Source organism: Eucalyptus grandis, chromosome 8, assembly GCF_016545825.1.
Source record: "Eucalyptus grandis isolate ANBG69807.140 chromosome 8, ASM1654582v1, whole genome shotgun sequence".
Lineage (NCBI taxonomy): Eukaryota > Viridiplantae > Streptophyta > Magnoliopsida > Myrtales > Myrtaceae > Eucalyptus > Eucalyptus grandis.
Genome location: NC_052619.1, coordinates 13,259,677 through 13,284,669, shown reverse-complemented (window position 1 = coordinate 13,284,669; position 24,993 = coordinate 13,259,677). Strand labels below are relative to the sequence as shown.

At 45.2% G+C, this 24,993-nt stretch overlaps 5 protein-coding genes and 1 non-coding gene across 8 annotated transcripts; 5 read left to right on the top strand and 1 right to left on the bottom strand.

The window, feature by feature from the left end:
* The first annotated feature begins 1,655 nt into the window (after positions 1-1,655).
* On the top strand, positions 1,656-3,914 carry LOC104416342. The gene is given in 2 exon segments (XM_039299236.1): positions 1,656-1,946; positions 1,949-3,914. Coding segments are annotated over 2 exon segments (1,974 nt in total). The 5' UTR covers positions 1,656-1,766; the 3' UTR covers positions 3,743-3,914.
* Positions 3,915-8,232: 4,318 nt separating this feature from the next.
* On the top strand, positions 8,233-9,608 carry LOC104416341 (protein TolB homolog). The gene is given in 3 exon segments (XM_039299605.1): positions 8,233-8,880; positions 8,882-9,402; positions 9,404-9,608. Coding segments are annotated over 3 exon segments (1,374 nt in total).
* A 2,643-nt stretch (positions 9,609-12,251) lies between these two features.
* LOC104416340 lies at positions 12,252-12,857 on the top strand. Its single transcript, XM_010027741.2, has one exon. It carries the CDS (start codon positions 12,252-12,254, stop codon positions 12,855-12,857), a length of 606 nt encoding a protein of 201 aa, XP_010026043.2.
* Positions 12,858-14,700: 1,843 nt separating this feature from the next.
* Positions 14,701-17,065, top strand: LOC104456605. The gene has a single exon (XR_005545947.1). It is a non-coding gene; the product is annotated as an uncharacterized LOC104456605 (transcript).
* Positions 17,066-18,955: 1,890 nt separating this feature from the next.
* LOC120286983 lies at positions 18,956-19,739 on the top strand. Its single transcript, XM_039299603.1, has 2 exons — positions 18,956-19,369; positions 19,464-19,739. The coding sequence occupies exons 1-2, from the start codon at positions 18,956-18,958 to the stop codon at positions 19,737-19,739; spliced, it is 690 nt and encodes a 229-aa protein (XP_039155537.1).
* A 994-nt stretch (positions 19,740-20,733) lies between these two features.
* Positions 20,734-24,918, bottom strand: LOC104456603 (putative protein FAR1-RELATED SEQUENCE 10). 3 transcript variants are annotated; one of them, XM_039300950.1, is made up of 5 exons: positions 24,560-24,918; positions 24,343-24,397; positions 22,290-23,381; positions 21,768-22,211; positions 20,734-21,678 (listed from the first exon to the last, which is right to left on the bottom strand). In XM_039300950.1, the coding sequence occupies exons 3-5, from the start codon at positions 23,310-23,312 to the stop codon at positions 21,064-21,066; spliced, it is 2,082 nt and encodes a 693-aa protein (XP_039156884.1). In that variant the 5' UTR covers positions 23,313-23,381; positions 24,343-24,397; positions 24,560-24,918; the 3' UTR covers positions 20,734-21,063. The 3 variants fall into 3 exon arrangements, with proteins under 3 accessions (XP_039156884.1, XP_018717155.2, XP_039156885.1); XM_018861610.2 differs by having other exon boundaries at positions 24,343-24,918; XM_039300951.1 differs by lacking the exon at positions 24,343-24,397.
* Between the last annotated feature and the right edge of the window lie 75 nt (positions 24,919-24,993).

Sequence of the window (24,993 nt, the reverse complement as noted above, 5' to 3'; positions counted from 1 at the left end):
CCTCGTCGGGCGGATCCGATGCGCGAGGCGGCCATGGGCGAGGCGGCGAGGGTGAGCCTCTCCCATGGCCCGATCCCGGGGTGAGGTGGCCATGGGCGAGGCTCGCCTCGCCGGATCCGGCAAGGCTAGCGAGGGCGAGCCTCGCCCATGGCCTAATCCGGCGAGGTCGGGCGAGGGCCTCGCCCATCGCCCATGGCGAATCCGGCGAGGCGGCCATGGGCGAGGCTCGCCCCCTCGCCGGCGATCGCCTCGGCCGATCGCCGGACCCCCTCGCCGGCGACCGGCCGAAGGAAAAAGACAAAAAGAAAAAAAAAATAAAAAAATTAAAATATTATTAAAAGTTGTCCATGTCAGCGCCGATCCAAGCCACGTCCACCAGCGGCATCCGTCCAGGCAAAATTCGGTCAAAATTGCCGAAAGGACTGAATTGGCACAAATTTAAAAGGTTTAGGACTGAATTGGCACCGAAAAAGATTTAGGACTAAATTGGCACAAAAGCAAAAGGTTTAGAACTTTTTTGGCACTTTTCCCAAAACTATAGAGTTATCAAGTTTTGAATGTGAACGTGGTTTCAAGTACAGATGCCCTGATGCTAAGTTTGATGGACCAGTGTATCCTGGGGTCAAGTCCAACTTGAGCACCTCAGCTTTAGACTCAATAGAGGACTATTCTTCCGATCATAATTTGTTGTAACTGCCTAATTTAAGGCATTATAATTATAGAGCGAGATATTATTATTATTATTATTATTATTATTATTATTTTTCTATAAGACTATTATTAGGGAGTTAGAGATCTGTCACCTGAGAATCCTTTAACATCCTAAAGAGCAAGGTAAAATTCTCGTTTAATGGTACACAATCTATCAACTAGCCTTTTCAATCTTCTCGTGTTTTTACTAAAAGCTCAAAGCAAATATTAACGTTAATGTTCACAATCATCTTGTCCTCAACACAATCAGTCTCCCACGATTAATCTCGAGCACGCATTTAATTCCATGGCATCGAGGATTCATTTTGGGTCATTGAATCACAAAGGAACATGTAATCGTCCACTATACTTTTGATGTAATTTTATGTCACTGCACCTTATTCAAAAACTAGAACAAAATGTATGTGATTGATGAGCAATTGTTGCATACACCCCCTACATTTGGCCCAACGTAATATAATTCGTTGAATCGTGTGAATTCCATGTGGATCCGATCTGGCCAATATTACCCGAAAAATCACACCAACGGAGTCGATATGCTGTGGATGCAACCGATACTTCTCCCTTGTGAAGATTGTGTTACGATCAGGCCTCTTTTTTTATTTAGCGGTAAGGTGATGCTCGGACAGGATTTTAACGCATCCGGACTTGGATATGCTCCAACGCATCCCTGGAGTGTGAACTCGACAATATTCCTCGGGCAACAGCAGCGCAATCTCCCTCTCGTCCGTATTCTTCCCGAGAGAAAAGATTGCAGACAGCAGGTGCAGAGTCCGACCGTTGAACCATTTCTTTGTTCTAATCCTAGTCCGATTTCGCTTACCCCATCATTAAACTATACGAAAAGGATCTTTCAAGTGACGCTGATCGTGTCAAACAAGCGATGTCAAGATCAAACCAAACCTATCCACTCTCCCTCGCTCTCGCCGTTCCTTTATATGCCTCCTCTCCACCACCACCATCTCCACTGCCCCTCCGTAACTCGCTCTCTCACTCACCCTTTCAACTCACTACCAGCTCGCTCATTCATTCCGTCGCTCGCTTTGCTCCATCAAATGGACGAGCCCACAGGAACCGTCCTCTTCACCACCGTCGGCCGCCCCTACTACGGCTTCGACGTCTTCTCCCTCGACCTCGCCTCCCGCCGCGAGCGCCGCCTCACTGACGGCCTCTCCATCAACTTCAACGCCCAATTCGCCTCCGCCGGTGACGATGAGGACGACGACGACCAGAAGCCGTCGTCTTCGTCTCCGAGCGGACCGGCTGCCCCCGGGTCTACCTCGCCCGGTCCGGGTTCTCCCAGCCCGAGCCGCTCCCTTCCGCGCCGGGTAGCCTCTTCCACGACCGGCCCATCCTCAGGAACGGGCTGCTCTACTTCATCTCGGCGCATGAGGCGCCGGACAAGTCGTTCGCGGGCTGGTCCGCCCTCTACTCTGCCGACCTGGAGGGTAGAGAAATTGCCAGGTTGACCCCGTACGGCTCCGTCGACTACAGTCCGGCCGTCTCGCAGACAGGGAAGTTCGTCGCCGTCGCGTCCTACGGGTCGCGCCCTTGGGGCGGCGAGTTCCACGCCCTGAATACGGACATCGTCGTGTTCCGGGAATCCGACCCGACGGAGCGGGTCGTCGTGGCGGAGGGCGGCGGCTGGCCCACCTGGTCCGGCGACTCCGTCGTCTACTTTCATCGGAAGGCGGACGACGGGTGGTGGAGCATTTTCCGGGTCGAATTCGAATTCCCCCAAGACACGGACTTCTCCAGGTTCCCGCTGGCTCCGACTCGGGTCACTCCTCCAGGGGTCCACTGCTTCACTCCGGCTGCCATGCCCGGCTCCAACAAAATCGCCGTCGCGACACGGCGGCGAGGCAAGAGTTACCGGCACATCGAGATTTTCGACGCTGGGTCGGAGTCCTTCGTGCCCATCACCGAACCACTGAACCCGAACTTCCACCACTACAACCCTTTCGTGTCTCCTGGGTCACGGTACGTTGGCTACCACCGATTCCGAGGCGAGTCGACCGGGGGTGAGTCAAGGGTCCCGAATATCGAACCGGTCGCATCGCCAATCAAGGGGATCCAGATGCTGAGGCTGAATGGGTCGTTCCCTTCTTCTTCCCCTGACGGCCAGTTCGTAGCCTTCAACCACGACTTCGAGGCCGCTGTCAATGGCGGAGTGAAGATCGTCCGGTCGGACGGCTCAAGTCGGTGGACGCTAATCAAGGACCGGACCGCGTTCTACAACTCGTGGAGCCCCACTGAGAAGAATGTCATCTACACCTCGATCGGACCGATCTTCCATTCGCCCAAAACGACCGTCCAAATCGCTCGGATCAAGTTCGATTTGTCCGGTCCGGAGCGCGACGTCGCGTGTGACGTGAAGGTGCTCACGAGGGAGGACACTGGGAACAACGCCTTCCCCGCGTGCTCTCCAGACGGGAAGTGGCTTGTGTTCCGGTCCGGACGGACTGGCCACAAGAACTTGTTCATCGTTGACGCTGCGAACGGCGAGTTTGACGGCGGGATCCGTCAACTGACAGACGGGCCCTGGATCGACACAATGCCATCATGGTCGCCCAACAATGACCTCATAGCATTCTCTTCGAACCGGCACAACCCGGGCGATGCAAGCACATTTAGCATTTACCTCATTAGACCAGACGGATCGGGTCTAAGGAGGGTACTCCTGGCAGGACCCGAGGGGTCTCCCGAGGTTGATCGAGAGAGGATCAACCATGTGTGCTTCAGCAGGGATGGGGAGTGGCTGTTGTTTACGGCGAACTTGGGCGGCGTGACAGCGGAGCCCGTGTCATGGCCCAACCAGTTCCAGCCGTACGGGGAGCTATATGTGGCGAGATTAGACGGGAGTGGGCTCAAGAGGTTGACATGGAACGGCTTCGAGAACGGGACACCCGCGTGGCACTCGACGCATGCCGTGGGCCTCGGTGATCCGTGGTCAGCGACCGGTGAGGGTTGGGATGAAGATAAGTTGAGAGGGCAATTCGAGGAGCCCCTATGGATATCTTGCAATATTTAAAGAGAGGATACTAATATGGGCTGATGCCATATTGTGCGGAGAAAAATAAAGAAAAGAAAGAGAAAATGAAAATAAATGGCATAAATTTTATTTTATGTACTTGGCTGGGATTGCGAAGGAATAAAGACATCAATTCATGAAATTTGTGAGAGCTTTGATGTGTGGCTAATGGCGCTTTACCTAGGCCCAAGTACGTCTGAATATTTATCCGTGGACAGAAAAGTCGAGGTGTATTTTCAAAATATTCAGCAACTTGATGAAAATTCGAGGATAGGTGGTGCTTTTATCACATGAGAAAAAGGCAATAGTAGTTCAGTCCCTAATACGAGATAATTTTTAATAGAAAAGTCGTATTCCAACACCTTCATTGCGATTTGTTATGTAGAGGCGGTAGATTTTGCCATACGTTTACAAGTTGCACATCTGCTACACCAGACACTAGGTCTGGACTCTAGGGGCACTTATATGGTACGCTCTTTGTACCATGCAATTACAAGACACACCGCCGCAATTAAGTATAGAAAAGCATCTAACATGTCTTAAAACTATCTTAGAACATAGAAACCACACGCATGACCTACTCATACTGGATTGCACGCGGGGAGTCGGGATGGGCGTTTCGGTTTCTAGTGAGTGGCGCCTCTAGTAACATTACGGCGTATTATTTTACAACATAGTGTCGTCGTTGATTGTTAAAATATAGGGAGAATGTGATTGTACAGAATATTGGTATACCTCAGAATTGTCTTCGTGTCCAGTGGGTAATGGCCTTGTCAAGCAATATGGATTCATGTAATGTTTGCCCCTCATCACGGCTGTCTCAATGTTGATCCCCCTAGCCCAACACGATTACTTTCTCGGTCAATTTCAAGAATGGGAATTTTTTCTTCATTCCTATTACGGTGTTACATAGGGTTTCGCAAGATTGCACTCGCTAGAAACTCAATGATTTCAATTGATAATTAAAGTCCCGACCGAGAATAATCGATGACCAATCGAATTGTCAAAGTTGACTTCAAATCAAATGGGCCCTTATGTTATGCGTTATGATCTTTTTCCACGAGTATCTCGAATTGTATAGACTTGCGCGCCACTTTAAAGATAATAAACAATCACTCTTGTTTTCTTTTCCAATCTCTAGCCCCTCGACAAGGATTACATTGCTTTAAAATTGTTTCTGGGAATAACAAAGAGAATTACATGCGGCAACATAAATACAAAAATACCAAAAAAATGATCAATTTTGGTTATTAGACGAGTAATAAATTTAATCGATGAGAATAAAATTTGGTGAAAACAAAAATCATCGATAAAAAAAAGAAGTTGATACTTAATGACTCAACAGCTTAAAGGAATTGGCAAACAGTGAAGTCAATAATCTCAGTGGCAACCGTCAACATAGTGAAATAAAGCAATGTTAAGATAATGGAATCGAAGAAACTGTCAAAATAGTGGAGTCAATAAAACTATTGATTTAACCATTTGGTAATTGTTTGTAAGATTTGTTGATAATCATTGATTGTAGGCTTCAAATAAGCACATCATACTCTTTCAAAGGCCTCCCTTGCATAGACAAATAAACATGTTATCTTTCAATTATCTTAACATTCTGCAAAAAAGTTATAGTTTTTAGATTTGCGTCGTTGATTAAATTCTGGCATCTTTCTTAATCGTAGTTTTTAGATTCATGTCGTTGATTCAAGCATGTATTTTCATTGTATATCCTAGGTGCCTCGTTATCAATTAAAATTTGGCGTTGCATCTTTACGTTATGGCTTGTCGTCGATTAAATTTTGGCAATGTTTGTGTAGTTTGGTTCCATTTGAATTGCTTACATTCTCAGGTTTTATCATCGATTAAATTCTAGTGGTTGTGTGCACTTGGCTCCATTTGAAGTAGAGTTACTGATTCTCTTATCTATCTATGATATTTCCTATACAAAATCTGAAGAATGACTTTCGGCGAAAGATATTTCACTGTTGAATCCAATTCGAGCGAAACAAAAAAAAAAAAAAAATTAGTATCCTTCAATTGACCAGTTCTCTATTTCATGTTTCCTCAAGATTGACCTGATGACGTAGAGTTCTAAATAAATATATACAGAGCATTGTCTAGTGCTCTCAAAGTAATGTAAGCCAAAAGCCAGTTCCTTTCCCCTTTCTTTGCACCATCTCTTCCCTTCCAATTCGTAAAATAAAAGTTCCAATCGTTTCCACTCTTAGTGAAGCATGTGCAGCATCATCAAGATCATTACTTATGTCTGGGCCTGTTCATTGAGTGCAAATTTCAAAGGAGAACCATCTAAATAATAGTCTCAGTCTCGATCGTTTCTGGGATGTTATCGTTCCTCCTCTCTTCTCTTCTCGTGCCTCTTCGCTTCTCCTCCTTCAAGAGCTTTGATTTTTCTGCATATTCCTTGGAGCTGTAATCTTTTAGCCACGACACCTGCAAAAACTGCGTTCTTGCTCTCCAATGGGATCATTGTCCAGGGCTCCACCTGATCGAGACTAGACGGCCTGGCATCACTCCTTCTGGTCCACAAACTGCACATAACGATCCTTGGTTCAGTGGACATGGTCATGATTTCTCGAATGAATTGACAAGTGAAAGGGGAACCACAGATGCTGAGAAAAGCTTCTAATAGCTGTTAAAGGGGAGTTCTTCATTCAGAAAGATGAAATTTAAGATCAAGGAAATAAGCCGATATTAACTGAGGCAACTCATGATGAGCACGGAGGAATTCAACAGGAAATGCGATGACTTATAAAGAAAATGAAAGGAGAACCTTGATGTCGAAATGTTGTACCTCTCTAATATCAGATTTAAGTCTGCTATTTCTCTTGTAATGCTACTATCTCTGACCATGTGGTCTAATGAGGTTATTCTGAATATCTATAGAGAAGCTTCCACATGAAAACTATGATTTAGCTTTACTTTTGACCAGCATTTTATCCCCTTATCAACATGAAAAAACATGAAGATTAAGTGATCTTAACCAAAGACTAGCAACCATAGTGCCATATCATCATATAGGTCCTCCGAAGCTTGTGCTGGAGCTCGAGATTTTAACTACATTTGATACTGTCCCATGTAATTTCATTCTTTCTCTGCTGAGATATGCTCCAAAGCATTTTCTCTCATTAGTGAAAAGTCAGAGCAGAATGGAGACCAACCTTTTCAGACAGAAACTATAGAGTTATCTAGTTTTGAAAGTGAACGTGGCTTCTAGTACAGATGCCCTGATGCCGAGTTTGACGGACCAGTGGATCCTGGGGTCAAGTCCAACTTGAACACCTCAGCTTAGACTCAATGGAGGCTAATGCTTGCTAGGTTTGAGCAATGAATCTTCAGACACAGAAACTGCAAGGAAGAAGAATAGGCGCTCCCTTGTCTTTGATGGATATCATGATTCTCTTTGGTGACAAAGGAGGTTCGCTCGGTCCTCATGATAACCTTCTCACCGTTTTAAGTGCTGGGGCAGTTTTACGTTCTTCCGAGGACGAATCTGCCGATCATAATTTGTCGTAACTGCCTTACATTTTTTCATACATTTGAAGGCTTTATGATTATCGAGCGAGATTTAAGTCTTTTTTTTTTTTTTTTTTTGATAAGACTATTATTAGGGAGTTGGAGATCCGTTCCTTGAAAATCCTTAAGAACACCCCAAAGAGCAAGGTTCAATTCCCATTTGAAAGTAAATAATCTATTAACTTGCTTTTAGAATATTTTCGCATTTCGTACTAGAAGCTTAAAGCAATCATTAGGGTTAATGTCCAAAATCAATTTGTCCACGACATAATCAATCTCCCACAAATTAACCTTCAACAAATCATTTTGCCCATGATTAATCTCGAGTGCACATTTGATTCCTTAGCATCAAGGATTCATTTTTTCAAGTGTTTGACGGGTCATTGAATTGCAAAGTAATATATAATCATACACTACATTTTTTAAGTAAGTTTGTGTCACTTCACTTTATTCTAAAACAAGAGCAAAATGTACATCGTCAAGGAATAATTATTGCGTGCATCTACTATATTCGACTCAACGCAATATGATTCGTTGAATCGTGTGGATCTCATGTGAATTCGGTCCAGCTCACATTACCTAACTGACCACGTGACCTAAGTGGATATGTATCACTGCAACCAATACTTCTTCCTCCTGAAGATCGTGTTATGACAGGCTTCTTTTTAAAATTTAGCGGTTAGGTGATGCTCGGACCGTCCGACTTGTTCGTGCTCCTCGCAAATATTTAAAGGGCGCTGCTTTTCCGCTTCGGCAGGCTGCAACGCATCCCTAGAGTGTGAACTCGACAATATTCCTCGGGCAACAGCAGCGCAATCTCCCTCTTGTCCGTATTCTTCCCGAGAGAAACGCTCGCATACAGCAGGTGCAGCGTCCGACCATTAAACAAATTTCTTTGTTCTAATCCTAGTCGGATTTCGCTTCCCCCGTCATTAAACTATGCGAAAAGGATCTTCCAAGTGATGCAGCTCTTGAGTCGATCCTGGTCGGGCGACTCCGTCGTCTACTTCCACCGGAAGGCAGACGACGGTTGGTGGAGCATTTTCCGCGTCGAATTCGAGTTCCCCTCAGACACGGACGTCTCCAGGTTGCCGCTGTCTCCGACCCGGGTTACTCCTCCAGGCGTCCACTGCTTCACTCCGGCTGCCATGCCTGGCTCCAACGAAATCGCCATCGCGACATGGTGGCGAGGCAAGAGCTACCGGCATATCGAGATTTTCGACGCTGCGTCGGAGTCCTTTGTCCCCATCACTGAACCGGTGAACCCGAACTTCCACCGCTACAGCCCCTTTGTGTCTCCCTGGTCACGGTACATCGGGTATCACCGGTTCCGAGGCGAGTCGACAGGGGGCGAATCATGGGTCCCGAATTTCGAACCGGTCATGTCGCCCATCAAGGGGCTCCGGATGCTGAGGCTGAACGGGTCTTTCCCTTCTCTTTCCCCGGATGGCCAGTTCGTAGCCTTCAACCACGACTTGGTGTCCACCACCAGTGCCGGAGTGAAGATCGTCTGGTCGGACGGCTCTAGGCGTTGGACGCTGATCAAGGATCGGATCACCTTCTACAACTCGTGGAGCCCCACTGAGAAGAATGTCATTTACACCTCGATCGGGACCGATTTTCGGTTCACCCAAAACAACGGTCCAAATCGCTCGGACCGAGTTCGACTTATCCAGTCCGGACGGCGACATCACGTGTGACGTGAAGGTGCTCACAAGGGAGGACACTGGGAACAACGCCTTCCCCTCGTGCTCTCCAGATGGTAAGTGGCTTGTCTTCCGGTCTGGTCGGACCGGCCACAAGAACTTGTACATTGTTGATGCAGTGAACGGTGAGTTTGACAGCGGGATCCGTCAACTGACGGACGGGCCGTGGATCGACACAATGCCATCATGGTCGCCCAACGGCAACCTCATGGCCTTCTCTTCGAACCGGCACAACCCACACAATGTAACCGCATTTAGCATTTATCTCATAAGACCGGACGGGTCAGGTCTAAGGAGGGTACACCTAGCAGGACCCGAGGGGTCTCCCGAGGTTGATCGAAAAAGGATCAATCATGTGTGCTTCAGCGAGGATGGGGAGTGGCTATTGTTTACTGCCAACTTGGGTGGCATGACGGCGGAGGGGGTGGCATGGGGAGGTATATGTGGCGAGGCTGGATGGGAGCAAGCTCAAGAGGCTGACGTGTAACGGGTTCGAGAATGGGTTGCTTGCGCGGCACCCATTGGACGATGTGGGCCCTAGTGATCCGAGGTCAAGGACCAGTCATGGTTGGGATGAGGATAAATTGAGAGGGCAGTTTGAGGAGCCCCTAAGGATATCTTGCGATATTTGAAGAGAAGTATATTAATATTGACCAATGCCATATGGAGAAAAATAAAGAAAAGAAATGGAAAATGAAAATAAACGGCGCTTTGGCATGTGAGAAAATGAAAATATTTGAAGAGAAATATTAATATTTTGTCTTTTGTGGATTTTGGGTCTGGATTGTAAAAGAATAAAGACATCAATTTATGAAATTTATACGAGAAGATTGATGTGTGATTAATGGCACTTCGCTTAGGCTTGCGTACATTTGAATACTTTTCTTTGAACTTAGAACTTAATTTTCTTTTGAGTTAATTTTGGACAGAAAAGTTGAGGTGTATTTGTCAAAAATACTCAGCAACTCGATGGAAGTAGGATAAATGGTGCTCTTATCACGTGGAAAAAGAGGCAATATTATTTTAGTCCCTGATACAAGCTAATTTCTAATAGAAAAGTAGAAGTCAATCAGCCAATTTTATTGTGACATCCGCTGCACTAGAAATTAGGTGTAGAGGCACTTCTGTCGCACGCTACTTGTGCCGTGCAATTACAAGGCGCAGCGTGGTCATTAAGCATAAAAGAATACTGTAACATGTTGTGAAACTATCTTACAACACAGAAGACCATATGCACGTAGCCTAGTTATGTCAGGTCGCACGTAGCAGGAGTGGGGATGGGACTTTCGATTCACGGTTTGTGGAGCCTCATGTAACGTTATGACATATTATTGTATGGCGTACTGTTATCATTAATTGTTGAAATATAGGGAGAACGTGATAATCTGGTATATTAGTATACCTCGGAGGTGTCCCTGGGCCAATGGGAAAAGTCTGGCTTGGCTGACCCGGGTCCAATCCCAATAGAGCCAGAAAAATTTTAATTAAGGAAAACGAAGATTAGACCATGGACTCTACGTCTCCATGGGAATTTTCTCTTCATTTCTATCACACTGTTATGTATGTTTTTGTAAGATTGTGGTCGCCATAAACTCCATGACTTCAAACCACTAGGATTCACCCCAGTGGCCACCTTTCCAACATGGAAAGGGGAGGTAAGAGGTTCAAATCCCCACCTTCTAGGGGGATAGAGTGGGGACGCGTAAGTTTCAAGAGTGGGTTTCGACTCCCACGCCCGTAAGAGCGGGGCAAAAAGTCGAGAATGAGTGTAAAGTAGGAATAGAATAGGGACAAAAAAAAAAAAAAAAAAAAACTCAATGACTTCAATTAGTAACTAAAGTTCCAATGGATATTGATCGATGATCAATTGAATTGTCAAATTTGGCTTTGAATCAAAAAGTAAATGCATTCTACCATTCATTGAAGCATCATGAACTTTTTTTTTTTAACTTAATTTTTCTTACATCGTTAAATGGGCCATTCCGCTGTTTGTTAAGATCTTTTTGCCTAAAAATTTTGAACCTTGTCGATTTGCATGCTACTTCAAAGAAAATTGTAATTACTTCCAAACCCTTAATTATGGTTATCATTCAATTGATGGACCCTTCTTTATTCAGTTTTCAACTTCCATTTATATTTCAAGTCCATTGAAACTCACAATCAATGGGCTCACCAAGCATTCTATCAATGGGCCTTGTGAGTCAATCGTGTTGCCATGTAAGCATCAAATCTTATCTCGCATTCCATAGATTAGGCCTTCTCGATCAAATGTATTGTCATGGCCTAATATGTGCCGTTAGCATTTTAACGTTTAGACTCAAGTTTTGAGCTGGTGTCAACAAGCATGCACTTCAATTTGGCGAAGTATCATTGCAATTGTGTTTGGACCGTGATAACCAGACCTTCAAGTTAGCAACAACTTTTGCATGATGTAATTCTTGGTGCTATACACTCTTGTTTTCTCCTCCAATCTCTAGCCCCTCAACGAGGATTGCATTGTTTTAAAATTGTTCCTAGGAATAATAAAGAGAATCAGATGCCACGATATTACTACCACAAAGCTTGAGCAGGGTTTGGAAATGTAAAATCAACTATCTTAGAAATGAAAAATAACCATCTTTCAATTGACTTATTACAGACCTAAGCAGATCCTCAAGTGGAAATGTAAAATCAACTATCTGAGAAATGAAAAAGGCTCCCACGGCAATGAAGGGGAACACCCTGTGGTGGGGTGTTCCAGTCGAGTTGTGAGAAATGACCCCTACATTGGGGGCTTAGCGACCTAAAACTGACAGGGGTATTGGCAATTCCCATGCCAAGGAAAAATTAAGGTGACTAAGGTACTCCATGTAAGATGGTCCTAAAATGATCATAAATTATTTCGTTTAAACTTTGAGACGTAAAATTCAGGGGTATTCCCTTAAGAGAGGAAGAGAGAGAAAAGAAAAAATTTCTCTTCAAGTGAGAGCTTAAATATGTAGGCATCGACACATTAAAATAAGGAATGCAAATCTACTAATCCACTAAGATTAGAAATGTCAAATCAATCATCCTAGAAATGAAAAATTAACTATCTTTTAAAATTAAGAATGACCTGATGACGTTGAGTTCTCATTATAACATATGCAAAGCATCGCTCTCAGTGTAATGTAAGCCGAAAGCCAGTTCCTCTCCCCTTTCCTTTGCCCTATCTCTTCTCTTCCAATCCGGAAAAGAAAAGCTACAATCGCTCCACTCTTGATGGAGCAGGTGCAGCATCATGAAGATCATAACTCATGCCTGAGCCTGTTCACTATGTCCAAATATCAAAGGAAAACCATCCATATGATTGTCTTAGTCTTGATCTTTCTGGGATGTTATTGTTCCTCCTCTCTTCTCTTCTCATCCCTCTTTGCTTCCGCTTCTCCAAGAGGTCTGTTCTTTCTGCATATTCCTTGAAGCTGCAGTCTCTCAGCTGCGACACCTGCAAAAACTATGCATTCTTACTCGTCAGTGGGATTTTGGTGATCATTGTCGGTAGATCTGGCCTGATTGAGACTAGATGGTCTGGTATCACTCCTTCTGGTCCGCGGACCACACATAACGGACCTCAGTTCAACGGACATGGCTGTGATTTCTCAAATGAATTGACAGAGGAAAGAGGAACAACAGATGCTGAAGAAAAGCTTCCAATGGCTGTTAAAGCTGAGTTCTTGATTCAGAAAGATGAAATTCAAGATCAAGGAAGTGAGTCGGGGATCACCGAGGCAACTCGCGACAATAACGACGACGATGATGATGGTGGCGGTGACGACAACAACGAAGCACATGGAGAGTCAAGCATAGAGGAATTCAACAGGAAATGCGATGACTTCATAAAGGAAACAAAAGGAGAACCTTGATGTCAAAATGTTGTAGTTCTGTAATAACAGGTTCATATGGAAGTTCCAGCAACAGAATATTTTCCCCAGGTTTTTTCCCTTGTAAGAGGACTATAGCTCACACAGGTCTTCTTCGCTCTCTTGTAATGCTACTATCTTTAATTCTGGTGGGTCTAATGTGGATTATCTGAAACATATCTATAGAGAAGCTTCCCATGTCAACTATGATTTAGCTTTGCTTTGGACCAACATTTTACCTCTTCATCAACATAAAACATGAAGATTAAGCGATCTTAAAAAAGACTAATATATATAGTGCGACATCATCATTTGCGTCCTCGAAAGTTTGCGCTCGAGCTTGACATTTTTCTTTTTTTGGTCGAAGCGAGCTTGAGATTGTTGAGTACATTTTATACTATCCCATTCCATGCTTTCTTTCACGAGAAATGCTCCAAAGCATTTTCTTTCATAAGTGAAAAGCCAGAGCAGAATGAAGACAGACTTTTTACTGTGCTTTTTTCAGACGCTTTATATTTCGCAGCAGCTTTAAGAACATTGCAATAGAGAAATAAATAGTCCTCTAAACTCCTTTTTTTTAAATTGTGCTTCAGACAAAAACTATAGAGCCATCAAAGTTTTGAATGTGAATGTGCTTTAAAATCCACAGATGCCCTGGTATTGGGCTGATGGGACCAGGGTTTCAGGGGATCAAGTCCAACTTGACCACCTCATCTTATACTCAAGGGAGGCTCACGCTCGCTTGGTTCGAGCAATGATGAATAGTCACGAGACAGAAACGCAAGGAAAAGGACTAAAAGGAGATTCACACGGTCCCCACGATAAAGGGAGCAATTCCCTTTTTATAGCACGAATTCTATTTAATTTCGCCATTTCCAATCCCTTTCGCATTTCGAGCTAAAACAGCCAAAACTCAAAGCAGGCGTCAAACAGTCAAAATCTTCATGGTCACTGTGTCCACAGCACGATCATTCTCCCGCGAATTAGCCCCCCGAATGTAGACCCAACTTTTCAGGGCGCTCTTTTTAGACAGTTGTATTTGGTAGCCGCTTTAATTTTGAGTCCTCTGAACTCCTTTTTTCTTCTGGAACTTCAGACAAAAACTATCGAGTCATCAAATTTTGAATGTGAACGTGCTTTCGAAGTTATAGATGCCCTGGTACAGAGCTGATGGGACCAGGGTTTCAGGGGTCAAGTCCGACTTGAACACCTCAATACTCGATGCAAACATAAATGCAAGGAAAAGGAATAAGTGGTTCGCACTTCCCACCAAGTCATGGTGGATGTGATGCTTGTTTTTGGCAACAAGGGAGACTCGCTCCGTCTACGCCATAACTTTCTTGCCATTTAAGTGCCGAGCAGTTACATGCTTTTGGAAAGACCAATATATCAATAGTAACATGTCAAAACTACCCCCCACCTTCTATCGTAAACTTAGAGGTTTTATAATCATGAAACGAGAGTTTTCCTCTTTTTTCTTTTCTAACAAGTATCGAAAGGATACCCTAGAAATTCTTAGAAACACTCTGAAAAGCACAAGGGGAAATTCCCATTTTACAGCATGAATTCCATCAACTTGCCATTCCAATCTCCTTGGCGTTTCGAACCAAAACTCAAAGTAAAGGTCGACAGTCAAATCTTCAGAGTCATTCTGTCCACGATACGATCAATCTCCCGCAAATTAGCACTCCGAATTCACATCGGTCTGGGGAAAAACGTCCTTCTCCGTTGCCCGAGAGAACACTCAGCCGACAGCAATCGTTACCGGCCCACGACAAAAGCCCTAATTTCTTTAATTGCTTTCCCGGTCCCATTTCGCTTCCCCCAATCGTTATCCGACCCGAAGACGCAAATCGTGCCAAACAAGCCATGTCATGATCAACCTAATCCGATCTCGCCGTTTCTTTACATCCCTCCACCCCGCCACCGCCACCATCTTCACTGCCGTCCGCTTCCCGATCTCTCGCTTTCTCACTCACTCCGTCACTCGCTTCCTCCATCATCTCATGGACGAGCCCACAGGCACCGTCCTCTTCACCACCGTCGGCCGCCCCTACTTCGGCTTCGACGTCTTCTCCCTCGACCTCGCCTCCGGCCGCGAGCGCCGCCTCACCGACGGCCTCTCCATCAACTTCAACGCCCAATTCGCCTCCGCCGGTGGCGAGGATGGCGAGGACGACCCAGATGCCGTCGTCTTCGTCTCCGACCGGACCGGCTGCCCCCGGGTCTACCTCGCCCGGTCCGGCTCCTCCCAGCCCGAGCCGCTCCCTTCCGCGCCCGGCAGCCTCTTCCACGACCGGCCCGTCCTCCGGAACGGCCGGCTCTACTTCATCTCGGCTCACGAGGACCCGGGCAAGCCGTTCGCGAGCTGGTCCGCTCTCTACTCGGCCGACCTGGAGGGTACCCAAATCGCCAGGTTGACCCCGTACGGCTCCGCCGACTACAGCCCGGCCGTCTCGCGGTCGGGGAAGTTCGTCGCCGTCGCGTCCTACGGATCGCGCCCTTGGGGCGGCGAGTTCCACGCCCTGAATACGGACATCGTCGTGTTCCGGGAATCCGACCCAACAGAGCGGGTCGTCGTGGCGGAGGGCGGCGGCTGGCCCACCTGGTCCGGCGACTCCATCGTCTACTTCCACCGGAGGGCGGAGGATGGGTGGTGGAGCATTTTCCGGGTCGAATTCGAGTTCCCCTCGGACGCGGATATCTCCGGGTTCCCGCTGGCCCGACCCGGATCACTCCTCCAGGGGTCCACTGCTTCACTCCGGCCTCCATGCCCGGCTCCAACAAAATCGCCGTCGCGACGCGGCGGCGGGGCAAGAGCTACCGGCACATCGAGATCTTCGACGCCGGGTCGGAGTCCTTCGTCCCCGTCACCGAACCGGTGAACCCGAACTTCCACCACTACAACCCGTTCGCGTCTCCCGGGTCGCGGTACATCGGGTACCACCGGTTCCGAGGCGAGTCGACTCAGGGCGAGTCGAGGGTCCCGAACCTCGACCCGATCGCGTCGCCCATCAAGGGGCTCCGGATGCTGAGGCTGAACGGGTCGTTCCTTCTTTTTCCGCGGACGGCGAGCTCATCGCCTTCAACCACGACTTCGAGGCCTCCGTCAACGGCGGCGTCAAGATCGTCCGGTCCGACGGCTCGAGGCGGTGGACGGTGATCAAGGATCGGACCGCCTTCTACAACTCGTGGAGCCCCACCGAGAAGAACGTCATTTACACCTCGATCGGACCGATCTTCGACTCGCCCAAAGCGACGGTCCAGATCGCTCGGCTCGAGTTCGACTTATCCGGTCCCGAGGGCGGCGTCAAATGCGACGTGAAGGTGCTCACGAGGGAGGACACGGGAACAACGCCTTCCCCTCGTGCTCTCCCGATGGCAAGTGGCTCGTGTTCCGGTCCGGTCGGACCGGCCACAAGAACTTGTACGCGGTCGATGCCGTGAACGGCGAGTTCGGCGGCGGGATCCGCCAGCTGACGGATGGGCCATGGATCGACACGATGCCATCGTGGTCGCCCAACGGCGACCTCATAGCCTTCTCCTCGAACCGGCACAACCCGGACAATGTGAACGCCTTCAGCATCTATCTCATTAAACCAGACGGGTCGGGTTTGAGGAGGGTTCACGTGGCAGGACCAGAGGGGTCTCCCGAGGTCGATCGGGAGAGGATCAATCACGTGTGCTTCAGCAGGGACGGGGAGTGGCTGCTGTTCACAGCGAACTTGGGCGGGGTGACGGCGGAGCCGGTGTCGTGGCCCAACCAGTTCCAACCATATGGGGAGCTATATGTGGTGAGGCTGGACGGGAGCGGGCTCCAGAGGCTGACGTGGAATGGGTTCGAGAATGGGACGCCCGCGTGGCACTCATCGGATGACTTGGGCCCCGGCGATCTAAGGTCGAGGATCGGCGAGGGTTGGGACGGGGATAAGTTGAGAGGGCAATTCGAGGAACCCCTATGGATATCTTGCGATATTTGAAGAAAAATGCCACATGGAGTAACCCCTATGGATATTTTGCGATATTTGAAGAAAAATGCCACATGGAGTGGAGAAAAATCAAGAAAATAAATTAAGCAAATTTGCTTAAAAGGAAAATAAATTTGCTTAGTTTTCCTTTATGTATTTTGGATTTTGGGTGGGGATTGTAAAGAAAATAAAGATATTTGAGCCTTGATGCTCAATTAATGGAGCTTTACTTAGGCCCTTGAATTTTGTTCTGCGTTAGTTGCTCATGCGCCATACTTTTTTATTTAGGCCCGGAGTAAATTCTAGCAGGTTAGCAGCGCTGTATCCTCACATGACACACCATCATAGCTAAGTATAGAAGTATTGTGATATGTTGCAAAATGATCTTACAGCACGGAAACCATGCGTAGCCATGTGATGCCGGCTCTCGTGCCGAAAGACTTAGGCTGGAGAAAGGGTTTTGGGTGGTGCCATAAGTCATGTACAGCGTATTATCTTCCAACGTATTGTCGTAATCGATTGTGAAACTATCGTGAGAGCGTAGCTGTACAGCACACTGTTGTGGCCTTGGAAGCGTCGTCCCAAGCCCGGTGGCGAAAGGCCGGAATGGCTGACCCGGGTTCGATTCCAACAAGAACCGCGTGAAATTTGTAACTAACGAAAGAAAGACTAGACCATTTGACTCATTCTTTCTAATAACAATGCACAACAAGTCAACAACCCTGTGGGAGGCAATTATTTCTGCGTAATGTTTGGACCTCACCCCACGGCGGTGTCCATGTCTGTCCCCCACCAAGTCGCTCCCCTGAAATTCTTTTATCTTGGTCAATTTCAAGAATGGGAATATTCCACTTTTGATATCAGTAATCCAGCTGTGTCGCGGTCAAATTAATTTATGGCAAAGATACCCATGTCCCATGTCTTTTCTTCTTTTAAAAAAAAATTATTTCGATTATTAATTAAACTTCGATTGACAATGATCGATGACCAATTGAACTCCCAATGTCAATTTTGAATTCAAAAGCAAATGAATTATAACATGCCCTGAAGAAGCCTGGAGGATTTTGTAAGATTTGAATTACTAAATAATGCACCAATAAATGATCGTGATCAGTGAGAAAATTGCTTGAAATTCTATTGAATTGGAATGGATAGCTTACATTCTTTGAGGTCATGCTTACTCAATGAACTGGAATTGAATACAAGATGCCACTAAAAAGCTTTTTGTAACAACGATGAAGTAGTGGAATTGGGAAACCTAATCTAATTAAATTTCCAATTCAACCTAGGCAAAATCTAATCTCTCTGTTAGGAATGATCTTCTTCACATCTTCAGGGTCATCTCAGGGCTATAGTCTGATATGTTGTTGTCATATTTTATTGCTCGTGATTGTATATGAGATGCTTGGATGCTTTATTTTTGGATTCTTTCCATGTTTTAAAAGGTCCTTTTCATTTTATGTTTTGATATATCTTCTCAGAATCTCTAAATATCTTGACTTGCCCTTTACCTAAAAGATGATTTGTAACTGCTTCAAATTTCTTAGTTAAGACTATCCCCTCATCCATGGATTCCCTTTAATTCAATCTTCAACTTTTGTGCATACTTACAGTCGATCGATTGTCGCCACATACTATGTACTTCATCTAAACTTACTTATTAAAAACTCATGATCGATAAATCCACAAAACATTATGTCGACAAATATCGTGAGTCAATTATACAATCATGTTTGACCCGAAAAAGAAAAATTGTATCGCCATATAATTGATGGGTCTCACTAGGGATTTTATATCAATCATGTCTTGTGATTAAGTGTATTGTCGTGGTTTGATTTGAATAACTATAGCTTTCTTAATTTTCTTTTGTTTCTATTGTTTTTGGTGATGATAGAGACAACCACATGCAGCAAGAATCAAGTGAGGGCAGATAAGTAAAAAGCAACCAGGCTTCAAATGACCGGTTCTTGATTTTCGCTCTTCCTCAAGATTGACCTGACGACTTCGAGTCCTATATAAACACGTTGCGCTCAATGTAATTGTAAGCCAAAAAGCCAGTCCCTCCACCATTTTCTTGCATCGCTCTCTTCCTTTCCAGTTCAAAAAACAGGAAATCCAGCCTTTCTTCTCTTGATGGAGCTCGTGAAGCATCACCATGATCATAACCCATCTCTGAAACTGTCCACCAATCCCAAATTTCAAAGGAGAACCATCCAAACTGTGGTTTCGGTCTCCATCTTTTCCGGGCTGTTTGTGTTCCTCCTCTCTACTTTTCTGGTCCCGCTTTGCTTCCACTCCTTCAAGAGCTTCCATGTCCCTGCATATTTCATGGAGCTGCAGTCTCTCCTCTACACCCCCAGCAAGAAGAACATGTTCTTCCTCTGCAACGGGATCTTGATGATCCTTCTTGGGAGCTCCGGCCTCATCGAGACTGGACGGTCTGATGGCGTCGCCCCTTCTGGTCCACAGGCTGCACACGACGATCCTCGTTTCAGTGGACACGTTCATGATATCTCGAATGAACTGAAGGAGCAAAGCAGCATGACGGTGTCTCCACGACTCTACCATTCAGTCAATTCTGTTCCACTGGACACCGAAGAAAAGCTTCCAATGGTTGTGAAACGTGAGTTCTTGTATTCAGAAAGAAGAAATCCCAGAACGAGGAAGTGAGCTGAGGATCACTGTGGTGAGTCATCATGATGATGATGAAATTGAGGATGCGTTGAGCAGAGATGAACCCTTGATCACTGAGCATGCAACGCCAGAGCAACCAAGGGAGCTCATGCAGATCACTGATGGAGCAGTTACTGATTACAACGTCGATGGTAATGACGATGGAGCAGATCGGGAGTTGAGCGTCGAGGAATTGAACAGAAGATGCGATGAATTCATAAAGAGAATGAAAGGAGAACTTTGATTTCAAGATCTTGCAGCTCCCTAATATCAGATATATTTTGGAAGTTCTAAAGACATTTTTTTTGTTTCTGCCTAGATTTTTTTTCCTTCTAATAGGACTACTATGGCTTACGGGTATTCTTAGTTGTCTTGTAATGCATCCTGTCTTGAATCATTGTGGGTCTAAATTGGATATTCCGCAATATATCGATAGAGAAGCTTCTGCATTACAGCTATGTTTTAGCTTTGCTTTGGACCAAAATTTTCTCTCTTTATCAACATCAAGCCATGGCTAACAAGTGATCTTAACCGAAGGCTAACATGCATGGTTCGGTCTACGCGATATCCCGATAAGCATCCGCGAAAAAGTTGCCCTCGAGCTCGAGATCGTTTGAGCACATGTCATACTGTCCCATGTTAATTTTCCTTCTTTACTTTCATGAGATATGCTCTAAAGCATTTCCCATTTCGTTTCAATGATGAAAAGCCAGAGCACTTTGGAAACAAACTTTAGATTGTGCTGTTTTTAGACACCAGCATTTCAATAGCTGCTTCAAGAACATTACAATAAAAAAATAAGATTGTCAGATTTATCCGCGTCCTCTATGATTCTTCCTTTCTCTTTCGTGCTCCAGACGAAAAATTGTCCTTTTATCAAAAGTCTTTTTGGTCTTGGTCTACCCAGTATTATCTACGAAGTTATGTCCGCATCTTCTTTTATGCTGCCGTGTGTGAACGCGGAGATTTTTCGTTATGCTTACTCAGCGAAATGAGAAGAACCTTCGATGCAACTTCTGTGTTGACTTGCAGGTCTTGCGCTAAGCGACAATTTACGATTCTTTTTTACTCTAGTACACTGCAGACTGTCTTGGATTTCATTGAATCTATGTTCTGATTTCTCAGGTTCATACTCTACAAGTCGATGCATAATGGGCATGTGCCATTTATGCCATCCTTTTCTTTCTTGATCACCTGGAGTTCATGAAACCCTATCTGATAGTCAACATCTTGAAGCATCGGCGATATGCATCAGCAAACTTAGAATTCCAATATACGGTCAAACAAGTATAGTTATGTACAATTTAGTAGGCCATCTTAGATCCACCGTCTCTCCGCTTTCTATCTCTTTCCTTGTTAAATTCGCATAGACAATGCACAAGGGCATTTACAGCTACTAGTGTAAGACAGAGGTCTCGTCAACTTTTCACAGCAGAGGCCCTCTAAATAATTTTGAATGGTAACTCTGTACAGTAAGAACACTACAAGTTGCCCATCTTTTTCTCTCCTGCGCCTTCACAGTTTTCCGCCTAGAATGTGATTAGGCCGTCACACTGCATAAGGCATGGTTAACATTGAAAAGATTCGCTCTCATTGTTCGGCGCCATATTTGCAGCAGAGTCATCAGCAGCTGGCATATCCCTAACACGACCAAACAGACTACTGAGTTCTCGGTTAACATAATTGAACCGTTCTTTTGATGTTAAGGATTCAGTCAATAAAGACGCAGCTAATGAATGGAAGGCTTGAACGCAATCATTGCTGCTTCTCGGAACATTGTGATCATCCACTGGGACTAAAGAACTTTCCAGCCGCCAACGAAGTGGAAAATACTTTTCGGGGAGTTGGAAGAAGTTCTTTGCCACAAGAACTCGAATTGAGTGCCTGCATAGTATTCCAGAATGCTCGAATTCCTTACAGGAACAACGTATGAGCTCATCTTCCGGTGTCCAAATTACGAAACACTCTCTATCCAGTTTTTTGTAGTGCCGCACAAGATATGATCCATTGGCCATTTCAGTCATCGCATATTGCAGAGAGAGAACCATTTCATGCTGCAAGACCTTAAAGGCATAAGGAGTGAGTATACTCTGGGCATGTTCTTCGATGGGCATGCATGTTTTCATATGCATGTACTGCAGATTTTCAGCAGCTTGATTTACAGACCTAGAAGCTACTCCAACCTGAAAAAGTCCAGAAAATAGAACAACCGATTTTAATAAGTACATCAGAAAGCAAGAAGATAGAAAGGACAAAAAGCATGAAACTGTACCTGCTCAAAGAACACAGGCAAGCAAGTCTGTGAAGTCAGTATCTCTTTCACAAATATATCCACTGATTTTGAATACTCTGCTGTCATTGCACGAGCAACAAAATATCCTCTAATCAATGACAATGGCCACAAAGCCCGATAAGAGAAGAGCAGCGCTATGTGCTTATCAGCAACAAGTCCAAACTGAGCTATGACACGATTCCATTTAAGTTCAAATTCATCCATGCTCTCTGAATGACATAATGTATCCAATTCAGCTTTGAACTCTGTGTACTGTGATCCAAGTGTCGTAGAGAACCAACTAGATAATTTGGACTGGACATGCCATATACTTATGACATGCTTGGTGTTGGTTAACTCTCTAGCAATTGCATCCCTGAGCCCCGAATCTAGATCAGTCAAAATTGTTTGTGGACGTCTTCCCCTCATAAACCGAACAAATGTCTGCCCAAAACAAGAAATCATGAGGAGACATGCGAAAACAGCGTGTTTATGTATCACAAGGATTCATGTTCCACAAACCTGTAAGGCCCATGAATATGAGTTGGCACTTTCCTCCTGCAGCAACACGCACCCCAAGAAAATCGCCTTACCATGATTATCCATACCAAACCAGATCCCAAGTAGCAATCCATAGGTAATTGATCTATAAGAGGTATCAAAAGTAACAACATCTCCAAAAGCAGGGAAAGCACGTACAGAATGTCCATATGACCATGCAATATTTTCAACTTTTTCATTCTCATCGGTAGTATAAACATAAACAAAATCAGCATCCTTCTCTGTCATATGTTTGCATGCCTCAAGAAGTTCCATTGCATCGCTCTCCCTCTTGTTGTTAAGCAAAGCATCATTTTCTTGGACGGTCTTCTTACAAGTCCGAACAAAATTTCTGACATCCTTTTCAATAAAGGGTAATTGCCCAGGTTGTAGCCCTTTTTCTATTTCCAGGAGCTTCACTATTCGATTCACAGGAAACCCAGCTTTCGAAAGCAGAAGGATGCGCTCCTGATCAGCCTCTTGTATCTTCCGATAAGCTGGGAGTAGACGAACTTCATCATCCTCCAATAATTCATGATTATGAATGTTACTGAACTGCGAAATGTACCATTGTGTGGCACTGTTAACAATTTCCTTTGTCAGATACAACTTTGCATCACATCCACACCGTACCGATTTTCTATCCCTGGGGTGCTCGACATTCGCCTTCTTCCTTGGCTGGTTAAACCCAGACCGATAACAAACAAAATCTCGCCTATAAACTCCTAAATTTTGGCTCTCTGTTGAGCGCGCTTTTCTAATTGAAAATCCATTTTTTCGAGCAAAATTACTGTAGTATTCAAACGCTTCGTCATCACTCTTGAAAATTTGGCCTACATAAGGAGTAAAGACTGTTTCTGTTGTTGGCAAAGATAGCGTCCTCTCCTTCTTGGTAGGGTGGGGGCTCACTGATGGCTGATCATCTCCCTCAGATCTCATGTAGCACTTCCAATCTCCACATGGACACTGTTGGCGCCGAATCCATATATTACTTGATGGCTTCATTTCCCATCAACTGGGAGGTCTTCCACAACCTCCCAGTTTCACTTCCTTGTTTCTCACTTTCTTTCTCACCTGAATTTAGTCAAATGGAAGAAAAAGAGATGAGGCTTGAAAGCACTCAATTGTTTGAAGTATCAACATTCTGTAAAACTTGCACCCATTTTTCCAACTTCAAAATAGATAGTATTAATAACAGCTGCTATTACATCTGATCGTTATCACAATTTCACATCAAGAACAAAAGGTAAACCCTCTATTTAACTGCCAACATATATACGTAAACCTCTGCTCTTTCGCACCTTCAACAGATTATCATCCATTCAGCCCAGAATAGCACGATGAAATGATAAAGAAGTGATACCTTATATAAGCACTTTTAGATCAAATCTGACCAAAAAACACAACTACTTATACAACATACACTTGGATAAAGAAAAACACATTACACAAGGAGTAATTAGTTTTGAAAATTTAGAATTAGTTGCACTTACTACTGAACCCATATATCATAGATAAGAGCGACGACAGAGTAGGCATTTATTCAGCAAGAAAATATAATCATACGAATTCCAATGCAAAAGAATGAAAAGAGCACAGGCACAAATGAAAGTAAGCCAAATCAACAACATGGCAGGATAATTAGCTGCGCTAAGCTCAAGATAAATCAATTGCTCTAATAGCTTCCTAAGAAATTGATTACCGAACAGGAGCTCAGGTCATGGAGAAATGAAATTGGAGAAAGCAAGCCATTCTTAACCAAACACAATTGAGATGAGCAACTTAGTTGTAACAGGGCATGATCGAACTCGTAAGCAGCTGCCCGAAGCCATACATAGAACCAACATGTTCAACGAAAATGGCGAAACAAAAATACTCAGTTCCCATCCATATCCTAACTGCAGCACCAACAGGGAGCGAATTCCTATCCATCACCGACAAATATAACGGGGGAAAAACACGAACTTCAGCTTCATCAAATCAGTACATCGAACAGTAACGAAGTAGCAGCGATTTCTCTCGAGCTCCCACGTACCCGCGAAAAGGGATTGCTGCCCACCTCCGATTCTTGAACTTACCCTCCCCAGAACCTGGAAGTTCGGGTGCACGCGAACCGTCAAGAATTCAGAAACCAAGGCACACCGGGCCGATCAAAGAATTCAGAACCAAAGTCCGCCGCTCTTGCGCACTCGAGCTCGCGAATTCACGAACCCAGATGGAGAACGGAAGGGAATTGGATTCAGGCAACGCACCCGGAATCGCTACGCGCGGGGCGACTGCAGTTCCGAAGGTGGGAAGGACATCAGCTGCTTCCATCGCCATCTACTCCGTCTCAATTCGTCTCTTCCTTCAAATAAAAAGCTGCTTCGTCTGTCGTTCGTCACGCCGTGCGTGGACGTACGAGGAGAAGTCAATGGGCACAGGCCCAACTTTGCCTTACCGGAGCCCAGCCCTGAGGCCCATGAAAGGCCCATTGCTGAGCTGGCTAGATGACGTGGACAGATATGCATAATTACAATTTACTTGCTTAATCTAGAAACAAGCTAATCAAGCATAAAGGCATTAGCATATTAAGTACGCGATTCTCGAGCGTCTATAAATTTTCTTAATTTTTCTTTCAAAGTGATAATAGTCGGACCATGTCTGATCGATGGATGGAAAGACACAGTGTCTTGGGAGATCGATT

What these genes read in the sequence shown, in the direction of transcription:
- LOC104416340 (XM_010027741.2), top strand. Translation starts at nt 12,252, where the DNA reads ATGCCTGAGCCTGTTCACTATGTCCAAATATCAAAGGAAAACCATCCA.
- LOC120286983 (XM_039299603.1), top strand. Translation starts at nt 18,956, where the DNA reads ATGGAGCTCGTGAAGCATCACCATGATCATAACCCATCTCTGAAACTG. An exon ending in AGGAGCAAAGCAGCATGACG is followed by an intron (nt 19,370 to 19,463) that starts GTGTCTCCACGA and finishes TCTTGTATTCAG; the next exon opens with AAAGAAGAAATCCCAGAACG.
- LOC104456603 (XM_018861610.2), bottom strand. Translation starts at nt 23,312, where the DNA reads ATGAAGCCATCAAGTAATATATGGATTCGGCGCCAACAGTGTCCATGT. An exon ending in CATATTCATGGGCCTTACAG is followed by an intron (nt 22,212 to 22,289) that starts GTTTGTGGAACA and finishes TGTTTTGGGCAG; the next exon opens with ACATTTGTTCGGTTTATGAG. An exon ending in TGCCTGTGTTCTTTGAGCAG is followed by an intron (nt 21,679 to 21,767) that starts GTACAGTTTCAT and finishes GGACTTTTTCAG; the next exon opens with GTTGGAGTAGCTTCTAGGTC.